At 38.2% G+C, this 12,679-nt stretch overlaps 6 protein-coding genes across 6 annotated transcripts in view; all 6 read right to left on the reverse strand.

Moving 5' to 3' along the window:
* The window catches only part of PRCAT00001214001 (uncharacterized protein), a gene marked incomplete at both ends in the record, with an annotated part of 5,136 nt that extends 24 nt beyond the window's left edge, over positions 1 to 5,112 (reverse strand). The window contains one exon of the mRNA XM_062950982.1: positions 1 to 5,112. This exon is cut by the window's left edge and continues 24 nt beyond it. Within this exon, the coding sequence (XP_062808030.1) occupies positions 1 to 5,112 (5,112 nt within the window).
* A 215-nt stretch (positions 5,113 to 5,327) lies between these two features.
* Positions 5,328 to 6,593, reverse strand: PRCAT00001215001 (uncharacterized protein; the record flags this gene model as incomplete). The annotated part of the gene is made up of 1 exon (XM_062950983.1): positions 5,328 to 6,593. One exon carries the CDS (start codon positions 6,591 to 6,593, stop codon positions 5,328 to 5,330), a length of 1,266 nt encoding a protein of 421 aa, XP_062808031.1.
* A 272-nt stretch (positions 6,594 to 6,865) lies between these two features.
* Positions 6,866 to 8,683, reverse strand: PRCAT00001216001 (uncharacterized protein; the record flags this gene model as incomplete). The annotated part of the gene is made up of 1 exon (XM_062950984.1): positions 6,866 to 8,683. The coding sequence occupies one exon, from the start codon at positions 8,681 to 8,683 to the stop codon at positions 6,866 to 6,868; it is 1,818 nt and encodes a 605-aa protein (XP_062808032.1).
* Positions 8,684 to 8,774: 91 nt separating this feature from the next.
* Positions 8,775 to 9,464, reverse strand: PRCAT00001217001 (uncharacterized protein; the record flags this gene model as incomplete). The annotated part of the gene is made up of 1 exon (XM_062950985.1): positions 8,775 to 9,464. The coding sequence occupies one exon, from the start codon at positions 9,462 to 9,464 to the stop codon at positions 8,775 to 8,777; it is 690 nt and encodes a 229-aa protein (XP_062808033.1).
* Positions 9,465 to 9,730: 266 nt separating this feature from the next.
* PRS1 (ribose phosphate diphosphokinase subunit) lies at positions 9,731 to 10,693 on the reverse strand (the record flags this gene model as incomplete). The annotated part of the gene is made up of 1 exon (XM_062950986.1): positions 9,731 to 10,693. One exon carries the CDS (start codon positions 10,691 to 10,693, stop codon positions 9,731 to 9,733), a length of 963 nt encoding a protein of 320 aa, XP_062808034.1.
* A 329-nt stretch (positions 10,694 to 11,022) lies between these two features.
* On the reverse strand, positions 11,023 to 12,627 carry PRCAT00001219001 (TATA-binding protein-associated factor TAF7; the record flags this gene model as incomplete). Its single annotated transcript, XM_062950987.1, has 1 exon — positions 11,023 to 12,627. One exon carries the CDS (start codon positions 12,625 to 12,627, stop codon positions 11,023 to 11,025), a length of 1,605 nt encoding a protein of 534 aa, XP_062808035.1.
* Between the last annotated feature and the right edge of the window lie 52 nt (positions 12,628 to 12,679).

Consider the following 12,679-nt stretch of genomic DNA (forward strand, 5'->3'; position numbering starts at 1 on the left):
ATATTCTGTAGCTTTTAGTTTTACTTTGGCAGCACTTTCTGAATCACCATGTTCATTCTCAAAAGAGAGCCATTTATTGAAGAAAAATTTGGCTTGCTTTCTTGATAGTTTCTTATTCAAAACACGTTCAAAAAGATCCCAAACTGTAGTCTTTGAACCCAACTTAATTTCTTGATCAATATACACATTCCATAAATCGATTCTCTTGGGTGCATCAGCGATCAACCCCTCGAACAAAGACCTCGCCTGCTCAGGATCGCCCTTTGCATATTCTAATTGAGCAAACCTCTTAACAAGCTCTATATGTTTGCTCTTTGGTAACGCTTGCATTGCCTTCAACAAAACGTCATGGACCTCCTCGTTCAATCCACGGTCTAATAAGTAAACTCCAAATTGGGTCCAAACAGAAACCTCTTGAGAGAATTTCTTTGTCATGGCCCTATACAATTCAGCTGCCTTTTCAAATTTCTCTGACAAGACATATATATTTGCCAATTTCTGATGAATTGTGTAAGACTCCATGTACTGGCACGCCTTCTTGAACGTCTCATCTAGTGTTTCTTCTGTCCCAAAACTATTCTCTAAGTTCAAAAGAGCGATCCAGATGTTTAACTTTTCTTGCTCTTCTCTATAATTTATAGTGTTTAAAGCTCGTTGTCCAATTTCACGAGCTTTATCAATTTCACTGAGTTGCAACTGGAAAGACATGTAATTCATCCACATAACGGAAGAATTGGGATTGCTAAGGATAAGCCTCTCAAAGTCAGAGGCCGATTGAGGCGCTCTTGTGGTCAACTCAGCAGTTTTGTCCTGCGCGTACAGAGTCCTCTTCTTTTTCTTTTTCGTTCTATCATTCTCAAAGTCCTCATCATCGGATGATACCTCACTTTCGTCAGCTTGATCCAAGATTGCAGCGGTCCAGTCAAAACCGTTGGTAGCTAGACCCGATGATATTGGCTCAGCATCCTCTTCATCAACATCCTCGTCGATATCGCTATCATTTGAAGCATCATCAAGATTTGTGTTCATGTACTCTTCCTCATCCTCCTCGTCCTCGTCATCATCATCATCCCCTTCTTCGTCTTCCATTGAAGAAGATTCGCTAAAATGATCCATATTATTCGAAGCTATACCCTCAACTTCTTCTTTTAATTCATTTTCTGATTCTTCATGATCGGTAATGAAATAGGAAGCTTTCATTCCAAGAGAAAGTTGCTTCTTATCTTTGTCTACTGCCAAGATTTTGACTTTGACCCTGTCACCTTCGCCAAATAATGCTGATGGATTTACAACATCACTTTCAGCAATCTCAGAATGATGGCACAAACCACTAATGTTTATCGTACCATCTAGTTTGACGAAAACACCGAAATCTGTAACACCTCTCACCGTACCTTCAAATATTTGGCCACCCTTCAAATCTTCAAACTTCTTCAAATAGTTCAATTCTCCATTAACTTCACTTTCTTTTAAGGTCATCAATATACGACCTTCCTCCTTACAAGAAGAGATTTTTCCAACCAAAGGTTGATATGGCTTGAAATATTTCTTCCAGTCTTTCAAGTAAGCGTCCGATAAGTCAGATATCCTAACAAGGGCGTGAACAGAACGACCAAGAGCAACATAGACACCGTTGTTAGCAATATTCTTAACAAATCCTTTAACAACATCACCTCTTTGCAAATCTGCGACAGAATTAATGCACTTGTCCTTGGCTTCTTCATTTCGTAATGACACAGCGATTTTTTTTGAGCTTTCATCTAGCGCTACAATCGTCGCTGTGGTATAGTCATTAGCATGAAAAACGTTTTCAAGCTTTTCAGTATAGTCATTAAGTGCATCGGTGATAAAGGAGGAGGCAATAACATTGTCACCAAGTTCAACTAGTACGAAGGACTCTTTAACTTTCAAAACCCTTGCGGGATACTTCTGGTCTTGACTTACATTCTTGAATGAGGTAACGCAATTTTTTCTAGCTTTCAAGACAACAACTCCGTGCTCATCATCAATTTCTTTGACTATAGATCTCAATGCAGTTCCTATCGGAATTTTGTTTTCAAAATCGTCAAAGATCGTAGGATCATCGCTAGCTTCCATAAAGGATATCCTTCCACTTATAGTTGGGCTTAGGGATACCCATAAGTATCCTTTGGCAACGTTATTCACAAAGACAACCAATTCGGATCCTTCCCTTATATTTGTAATGTTAATCAGCTCATAAGGTACAGTGGGAGCGGATAGCTCTTTCCTCAACATTGATAACTCTAAAATTGTAGTTCTGTTATTATTACGATGAGTGACTGGTAAAAATCTATGGTTTTTAGCATCATGAAAACCGATTACCTTCACAGGTATTATATCTCCTTTGTGGAACTGCGACAACGGTTGCTTTTTATCTTTAATTTCATCCCATGAATTAAAACATTGGGTGATATCAACGCGTCCTTGCAAGTTATCAGCTAACTGAACATTCAACTGAGTACCTTTAATGGATTTTACCTTCGCTGTTGTCACTGTTCCCGGAGAATATTCACCAATGGAGGATTTTGAAATATCAACTGGGTTTAAAACTTTTTCAGCACTTGCAGAATCATTAGCATTTTCTTTAAGAGATAAAAGAAATCTCCTAGTGTCACCATCAATCCTAATCACTCTGCAAGCAACTGACTGATATTTGTAAAATCTCTTTGACAAATTTTCATTCTTTTTGTCCGTTGCGTATTTTGACAAGACCAATCCAGTTAACCTACCAGCAAACGAGACGAATAATCCCATGTTTGTCACAGATTTTATAAAACCGTGAAGCATTTTATTTCCAACTTCAATTTCATTAAAAGAATAAGGCACGCCACCCATCTTAGCAGCCTCTATCATCGACGATTTAGCTGTTACAATGACGTTATTAGCTTTCGAATCTTTCTCAAGTACTAATACTTCCATCAGTTCACCTATGGCGAGTCGTTTCAAAGCATGTCTATTTTGTTCATAATTTCCATCGGATAAGTGCCCATCGAAAATAATTGCTTTTTCATTTCTGTTGTTTATTTCTAGTATGACAGAATCCTTCAATTTTTCTACAACAGATGCATTGATAATAGTCTTTCCGGGTTGGAGGTCATTCAATAGCGAAGCTCGAGAATCTGTAATGTTTGAAGATTGCTTTAAGGTGACTAAAAGTCTCTTTTCTTCTGGTCTGACATTAAGAACTCTGAGGATAACAGATTGACCCAATCTCAAATAATCAGCAGCGCTTTCCACAAAGGTTTCAGATATTTCATTTTTAGGCAAAAAAGCCTTTAAATGACCAAAAAGAGAGACTAAGGCACCACCATGTATAAACTTCTCAATAGTACCTCTTGTTTTCGAACCTGTATGGGCATTCTCGAATGCGGCCAAGACTTCATCGTCATCCATACTCACTAGAGCCTTTTTGAGTGTCACTAAAATCTGTTTTCCTTGCTTTCTCAAAAGCCTTCCTTTGACTTTACTTCCAACTCGGAACTTTCTCTCCGGGTAGACTAATTTGATGTCAGACATATGGCTCTTGGGAACGAGTGCTTCAAATTCTTCAAATATTTTGACGATAAGGCCTTCTCCATTAGGTAATACTTTAATAACTTCACATTTCTCAATGTACTGACCATCTGGAATATCTTCTGCACTTAGATATTTTGAATTTATTACCTTCGGTTCCATAGAAAGAATCAACAAGTTATCATATTCATTATATTCGATTACTCTTGCTTCATGCTTTGAGCCGACGTTATAATCAATTTCAGACAGTTTTTTGGGGTCAGTCTTGGACCGGTGAACCTGTCCCAATAAAGAAGTCGAACCGAATGAAACGAAATAGTAGTTGGAATCAGTTCCTACAATTTCGACAGTAGGAAATATATGACCTATGGGAAATGCTTCTAATGCATGTACATCGCTGACTTGTTTGGACAATGAAACAATATGTGGCAACTGACTCAAAATTAATTTTTTTGTACCTGATTTAGGTAAGACTCCAATTATTCTAGTTTTGACAGTGCCTCCGATTGCGAACTTATGCTTTAACGATTTTAAATCAAAGTCATGCAAATTTGCCAAATTTATAGTTCCGTCAACTAAACCGAAAACCTTCGTAATAATACCATTTCTAGTGACATCAGTGATTAAGGCATCGACTAATATTCCAGGCTGAATAGCATCAACAGAAGAAATCGTGGAGACAGTGCTCTTCTGTGACTTAGTGAGCTCTTGGCATAATTTAAGGGTTATTGTCCTTGCTTTCTTTTGAGAATGAATAGCAGTTAACAAAACTTGTCCAACATGGAAATCATCGATCCTGAGCTTATTTTCTTCCAACTCTTTGTTCGGTATAAAACCTGAAAGGTTTGGTTTTCCGGTATTCAATATTATACCATGATCTTCAATAGAGTTAATAGAACACTGCAACATATTTCCTGATTGAAGATCTTCTTTACTTAACTGCTCATTCAATACATTCGGCTCGATTGTGAATTGTATTCTCTTTTTTTCTCCAACGGGCTTAACAACTTTTGCTCTCAACCATTGTCCAACTTTGAAAATATCGCTTAAAAGTGGCATTTCGACATTTTTGGTTTTAATGTTAGCTGTTGTAGTAATGCTGCTTTCAGTTTCGTTGATATTTTCATCTTCACTTTCCTCCTCTGACTCCTGATCAACCTGATCTAAAACAGAAGTTAACTCCTGACTGATGGCTGTTATAGGAACAAAACCTACCAAGTTATCACCAATGGATAATGTTAATTCAAGCTTACCTATTCTTGTGATTCGGCCCAAAATCATCGAACCAGGAATAAGATTCTTAAAGTTGAAATTTTCTATTTGGATATCTATATCAGGATTGCTTTGCAGACTAGAGTCTGTTTTATTGCTACCAGATTTCTTTGTTTTCTTTGATCTTTGACCTGAAAAGTTGTCCCCGCTCCTCTTTTTATTGTTGGAAGTATCGAACAAGACATCGCTAGTTACCTCATTCGATATCTGTTTCACTTCTAACGGCGACAAAGCCGTGGCACCGCCTCTGGGGAACGCCATATCATTGGAACTCATGTCCCTTTCTGATCTTGTGGCATCAACCATCTTCTCAGCCCGTAGAACCTAGCGTTACTTCAATCTAATAATTTTTTTGGAATCAAATGAGGTACTGTTCTACTTTTTTTTTTCCAGCCCTCATCGTGCTACTAATTTTTTTTTCTCAAATTGTAATCACGTGACATGAGATGAACTACAAATGGTAATGGGTAGATAACGATTGCAATATAAATTCTATTTGTCACTAGATGAATTCAATAAATTCAAGTTATCTGTCTATCTGTCGTCCTACTTTCCTCCTTGCGCTGGCGCATTATATTAAGTGCTTCTGTAGACCCAAAACGCTTAACTAGTTTCGAGTAAAAGAGACCACAAGCATTGCATAATGTTCTATTTCCACCGGGTCCTCGTCGCCATTCAGGAGTATCCCTGGAACCACAGTGCTTGCAGCTCATTTCTGATCTCATGCTTAGATCTTTATTGAGATATCCATGAGGTTTCGTAGCTGCCTCTTGAGAAGATGTCTCTAATCTGGGCAAACTTACTTTCAACGCTACAATCTCTCCACCAGGTCTTGGGCCCCTCAGGCTCTTAGAACTCGAGCGCCTCTTTAAATGCCTTGGAGTATTTGGTGATGCACTAATTGGACTTATTGGTTCAACTTGATGTTGTCGAAAGGGAAACTCTGGTGCTCTGTAATCGGGGACTTCAATACGCTGACTTGGAGACTGATCAGTCAAACTCACCGTACTTTTAGATGCTTGAATAAACTTAAGGAACTGATCCAAAAAGTCTACTTCTTTGGTAAGGTTATCTCTTACGCTGTCAATGACTTCGGGTGCAAAAGACAAAATAAATTTTTCAAATGTGTCTCTCCCTACATATTTTCGCCCAAATGGCGTGTCTAAGTAGCCCTCGAGGATATTCTCCCACAGAGGGGTTGGAATCTTACTCTCAAGTAAGCATCTATACCTATGATTCAAGACTTCGAAGAATTCATAAGTGTTGTGACACAACGTCATGTAATAGGGGATAGATGCCATAAAGTCATTTTCCCGTCCTTGCAGACTTGAACTCCTTGATGAGCTGGATTGCAAAGTAGATGAGAATGACAGTGGAAAGCTTTTGAACGACTCCTGCTTGTAAGGTGATCGTTGAACAGGACTATACTTCTCAATCCCACTTGGTGGGGGAAACTGAAAATTGAATGGATAGACCTCTTCTTTTTCAGCAGGTTTATCCAACAGTCGTCTTGGAGGTGCTTTAGATAAATGGATTCCTGATTGTAAGTCAGACATACTTCCTATCGAGGATTGTATTCCAGAACCACTTCCTATTGAAGACTGAGGACTATGACCAACCGAAGGTAGTTTGAATTGAGAAGAGATCGACAGCTGCCTGGCTCTAACACTTTCATCTCCACTTGATCCCCTACCTGAGGGATTCGAAGACCCCTTCATAAACATTCTTATAGAAGGTAACTGCCGTGAGTCAGACTCTGATTTCTCCTTATCTTCATTGTTACTCATGATCAAACTGCTCTCCCTTGCAAAGTTCCTTTATTTCGTTCGATATGTTGTTGACACCTTGGGAGAAGAAACTTACAGATGATATATTCGTCAAAATTGCCATTGCCAGTCTACTGTGGAGTATGTTTGGGAAGTTTTGCAATTAGCATTAAATTATATTTTTGCAGCTGAGGAGGAAGCTATTGAAGCAAAATTGCGCGACTGCACAGAATTGCATAAAGTTACATATCCAGAGATGACAAATATAAAAAACCATAATTTCATTGGAAAAGCTATTTCTTCTTTTTGTTCTTTAGCTTTCTAGCTGAGGAACTCGAACCTTGCTGTACAACAACTTTTCCGTCTTTTACTTCGTCAGGCTCGTTTTTGAATTTTTCCTGGCTATCCAAAAAGAACATTAGATCGGTGACTTGCTCACTTAATCCGGTTTTTTCGTCATTCAAGTCTTTCATTTGTTGCTTTAAACCATCATTTATCTTCGTGAGGTAGTCAATCTTAGAGGAGAATGCATCATTCAAAGAGTTGGCTACACTGAGATCTTTCATTAGTACGTTAATCTTTTCATCCTTTACTGCAATCTTTTTCTTCAACGATGGAATGACATTCACATTTAAATCCCCAAGACCTCTAGACAATTCCTCAACTTTCGCTTGAAGATCAGAAGATGACCAGACATCGTTTATTGAAGAGGGTCTTCTAGATTTTGGGGCTTCCCTCTCCAGTAGTAATGATTCATAATACTCTCTCTGGCTCGCGAGCTGACTAATAAGTAACTGGGAGTATTCAAAGCCCACCTGATCTACTTTATCAGCATTTGCATTGAGGGGTTTTACACCATCATCGCTTGATCCTAAACCCATGTTCTTTTCGGGAAGTTCAACTATTTTTCCGTCGGATTCGTTCGTCACTAGCCTATGTACATAGTTGTCACCTGCATAATCCCAAACTCTAGAAGTAGCAAGCTCCATTGCAAAACAATGACCCGTATTAATAAAATGCTTCAAAGAGTGTTGTTCAGGAGCATATCTGCCACATCCAACGTTACCACAGATTAAGCATATCCAAAGATTCGAGTCACTTTCGCATTCAATGCAGCGTTCGAAGACATCACCTTCAGAGCCGTTCACTTGAGCTGAACTTTGATTATTCGATGAGGACCCAGAAGAAGAGAAGTGCTGTCTCCTTAACGATTTGCTTTGCAGTAGCAGGCGGAATGATTTTCTGAGTCTTTGATTCGAAATATTATTAGAATATCGACAAATAGGGCATGTGTCGTCTTTCCATTTCGAAAGACATTGACAATGAAAAGTATGCTGGCATGGAATTGTCAATAAACCTGTAATTGTTGCATCCATTTTCTCTAGACATACGGGACAAGTCGGAAGCTCTATCAAGGTTCCATCGGATGACAATGAATTGATTGTTTTTGACACTGAGCCAGGGGTAAATGGATCTTGCAATAAAAATGGTATTAATAAGTTACGTCCTTCATCATTAGAATCATTCTCAGGCAAAGGAGAGTCCAAAGTAAGAGCCTTAATAAACACTACATGGCATGTTTCCGGCTCCATCGAGTTAAATGGCTTTCCATTGAAATTGTACTGAAATTCTGATGCCGAGAATGCATTATCAAACTTGATCAAAACTAAAAATCGATTAGGAACATTACTCTTGAGTATCCTTATGTGAGTGATATGCTTCATGTTTGATTCTCCAATAAACCCCAATAAATCTGTAGCGGTGAAATACGTAGGAACTGCTACTATTGAAACCATAGTATCATCCGCAATGATTGAATACTCGTCCTTACTCAAATCATTTTTATTACCCTCAGAAATTGACAGTCCTTCGATTCCCTCGATTCTCTCAAACTCTCTATATAGTCGAATAATCGAGTTTCCGGTAAGTCTTGCTTTTAATGGCTCTATGCTTAGAGCATCACTTTTCAGCATGTTCTCAGATGGAGTCGTTGCGACCTTAAAATCAATCGCGGTAACTTCAACTGACGAGAGTCTATAGTCACTCTCAGAACTTGTATCGGTAATATCCGGTACTTCAATTACAATGTAATAGGATTCAGTTCCTATCATACCTTTTTTGATAAGGCATCTGATCTAGCAAAAGATTAAATCTATCTTGAAAATATCGCACAGGCATAAATACCTTTTATATGCAACTTTGCTACAGGTCTAAATATTTAATATCAAAATTCTCAAGGCTCAGAATAATCTCTCCACTGTCTGCAATTATTTCTTTCTCTTTGCCAGCTAATAATCGTAAGGCCTCTTTGTCAGGAATCCAGATTACGTAGGCTCTTGCTGCAACTCCTGCCAAAACACCAACGACACCATCTTCAAAAATCAAGCAATCCTCCATTTCAATTTCATTTAAGCCTTTTTCTACTCTTTCTCTATTGATACTGTTTAAGCAAACATGCCAAATATCTGGATGAGGTTTGCCTCTTCCAGGGCCGATCCTATCATCATCTCCAGTAACGATATGGCTGCCAAAATGCTTGAAACCATGTTGCAAGTGATTAGTCTTTCTTTGAAAATTGATCGTGTTTGAGCTTGTACCCAATGCCATAGGAATACCCTTTTGTTCGAGATAATTCAATAACTCTAATGCACCGGGCAAAAAAGCGCTTCTATGCCATTTTTTTTCCAGGACAGACATAGAAAGTTTCATAAACTCTTCCGGTGTTGCTGGAACTTCATATTCTTTGATAATAATTTTTGTAGCCTCGATTCCAGGTAAACCTTGAAGACGAATCTTCACATCCCACGTTAAAGGACCTGTTCCAAATTGTGCTAGCACATCTGATGCTGCTTCTGTGTAGAGGTTTTCAGTATTTAAAAGAGTTCCATCCATGTCTGTTACGTTAGTCTCAACTATGAGCATATGGGGCTCAATTGTACTTACCAAAGAGACATGCCTTAAATTTTCTATTGACAGTCAGTAAACATCTTTCATTAATCTTCATTCTTTCAAAAGATTCTTACCTTTGGGTCATTCTAATAAAGATAGTGAAAAATTCTATTGTTATATAAATGTGAATTTGTATATGAGTCAGGCACATAGAATATATATGAGAATGATGTAAAGACAATTGCGAACAAGAATATTTATAAAAAATCCTATAAAGGAGCATTCTTGAATAAATAAGATATACTCTCTCCGTTATGTAACCTTCTGATAGCCTCTGCCAACACAGCAGAAATATCAATGGTATCCAATTTAGGGCACAACTTCAATTTTTCTTCAAAGGGAACAGTATTAGTACAGACAACTTTTGTGAGTCTGGAGTTATTTACGTTTTTTATAGCATTACCTGATAATATTCCGTGAGTAACAATCGCTATAACTTCTTTAGCATTATTTTCCAATAAGATTTCTGCTGCCTTCGCTAAGGTGCCGCATGTATCAGCCATATCATCAACAATGATACAAATTTTATCAGTAACATCACCAACTAAAACCATCCTTGAAACCTCATTAGCTCTTGCTCTTTCCTTGTGGATCAACGCAAAGTTTAAGTCAAGGGTATCTGCCAAGCCAGCGGCTCTTTTTGCTCCTCCTGCGTCTGGTGAAATAATAATAGCTCTCAGATATTTTATTTTTTCTTTTATGTATCTAACCACACTTGGCTCAGCATAAAGATTATCAACTGGGACATCAAAAAATCCCTGAATCTGTGAAGCATGTAAGTCCATGGTTATGACGTGATCACAGCCCGCAGTAGTTAACATGTCAGCCATTAACTTGGCAGTAATGGGAGCTCTTGATTTATCCTTTCTATCCTGCCTAGCATAGGGAAAATTAGGTAAAATAACCGTTATTCTTCTTGCACTTGCAGTTTTACAAGCATTGATCATAATGCATAGTTCTATTACTCTATCGTTCACAACGCCTGATCCTATTTGACAAATGATAAAAATATCTTCGTCTCTTACGGATTCGCCGATAGAAAACTGAACCTCGCCTGACGATTCACGTTTTATTTCAGTTGGTGTGATATTCATGCCTAGTCTTTTAGCTACAAGTTCAGCCAATCCCCGATGAACGTCACTGGCTAAAAGCTTTATGGAGTTAGTAGACATTGTATTTTATCTTTCTGGTAGTACTATTTTGACAATTTTCCTCAGTATTTTAACGTTTAGAATGATAGCGGACGCAAAGCTCCCTGGACTTAGTTTGACCCTAAAGATAGCTTTATAATAATGATCAAGCTCAAAATATCAAAGTTCCATATAGCTATTACAATAGAATTTTATTTAGGTCGTTTTCAATTTTTTTTTTTTTTTCGTACGAATGCGCTATTGCGATGCCAAAGTCAATTTTACTCCGCGGGATACAAATGTGAAGGTGAATTCATTATGAATCATTATATATATATATATATATATAAACAGTATTTTACGGTAGAAATTTAGAACAAGTCATCAATGTCATTAGCATCGTCGGCCATGTCTTCTTGGTCATCATCTGGATCATCATCTTGCTCCTGGATTTCGGGCTCCTTTAATTGTGGCTCTAGATTATTAGTAGGGTTAATTTTTCTCTGGAGCTGTTCCTGATCATTTAACATTTTAGTTAAGGTTCTCCTCTTAGTATCTAAAGAAGCTTTTAAAGTATTGTAGCTTGTCTGAAACTTCATCCTCATCATCTTGTGAGTGGCCGATTCGAGACCCCTTTTGTGGACATCGACAGCTTTCTCCAAGTCAGAGATCTCTTCATGAAGCATCTTGATATGTTGCTTGCTAGACCTTGACTCATCGTCTTCATCTTCATCATCTTCTTCATCCTCATCATCGTCGTCCTCGTCCTCATCATCGTCGTCTTCCTCTTCTTCGTCCTCTCCATTTTGTTCTTCATCGTCATCAGCTTCCACTTCTTCTGCGAGAACCTCAATTTGTCCCCTCTCATCGATAGTAAGGTCAGACCCTTCATTTTGGATCAAGACTTCAGAATTTTCCAAATCTACCTCACCTTCGTCGTTCTCGAGGGCTCTGGTAAGTTCCTCCTCGAGATCTGCCTCCAAGTCCACTTCGAGGTTTTCATTAACTCCAGGAGCTTGTTCGTCAAAGTACACAGGTTCATGCAGAGATGATATTGTATCTGCCGCCACCGAAGGAGACCTACTTGCTGAAGTAAATCTCTGCATTTCTTTGTTTGGATCTACTAGTTCAAAGCGACTTTCTTCAGCCTCATCATCTAATCTTATCAATTCATTTACCTTAGCTTCAATATCGTTCATCACTCTATGATTTACTTTCCGTGCTCTGAACCTTCGGTATACATCTTCATAGGGACTCAATAACCCATTCTTATATGTAAGCCTACTTGGAACTAATCCGCCCTTAGAAAGCTTATATAATGGGTGGAAATTCAAAATATCTTGGGGAACTTCGAAGTCTCTTTCCATATTTAAATCCTTAGTATTCACCAGATGCAAAATCAATAAAATTTGGCATACATCAAGAGATTTGAAAAGATTCTTTTTGTCTATTGTTTTGAAGAATTCCGTGATCGTTGGAAGGTCAATTAGTCGACCAGCATATATGGTGCCATTCACATGAACTAGTGCCTTCTCACTGGTAAGCCACTTTATGTTTAGTCCGGTTAGATCTCCAGATTGTAAAGCATTATGAACGAAGTCTAGATTAGGATCATTTAGGAACCTTATTATTATGCCACTTTCGATGAGTGGGTCATCTTCCAAGTCTGGAGCTTCAGAGTCGTATCCTTCTCCTGGTACCCTAGTAGGTTTCACTCGAACTTTTGGTACAATTCGAGTTGGTTGAAGATCGGCAAAGTTATCACCAAAAGAGCTCTCTTTGGAACTTTCATTACGTTTTCCTGACCCTATTGGCAAATTTATCTTGAGTTTTTTGGTTCTAGCATTTTTTTGATTCAGGTTTTTACTCAACTTAGACAATGGCCTAATTTTGATCTTCTTGTCTTTAGTAGACGTTCCTCCAACATTAGACGATGGCTCCGATTGCGGTGCCTTAATCTTTAATTTTATAGCCATGTAAAAAGGTTGATATTACTCTGTTAGGATGAAGCTTAAGACCCGTCTTCAT

Source organism: Priceomyces carsonii, assembly GCF_900007245.1.
Source record: "Priceomyces carsonii strain CBS4050 genome assembly, scaffold: Debaryomyces_carsonii_scaffold_1, whole genome shotgun sequence".
Taxonomy (NCBI): Eukaryota; Fungi; Ascomycota; class Pichiomycetes; order Serinales; family Debaryomycetaceae; genus Priceomyces; species Priceomyces carsonii.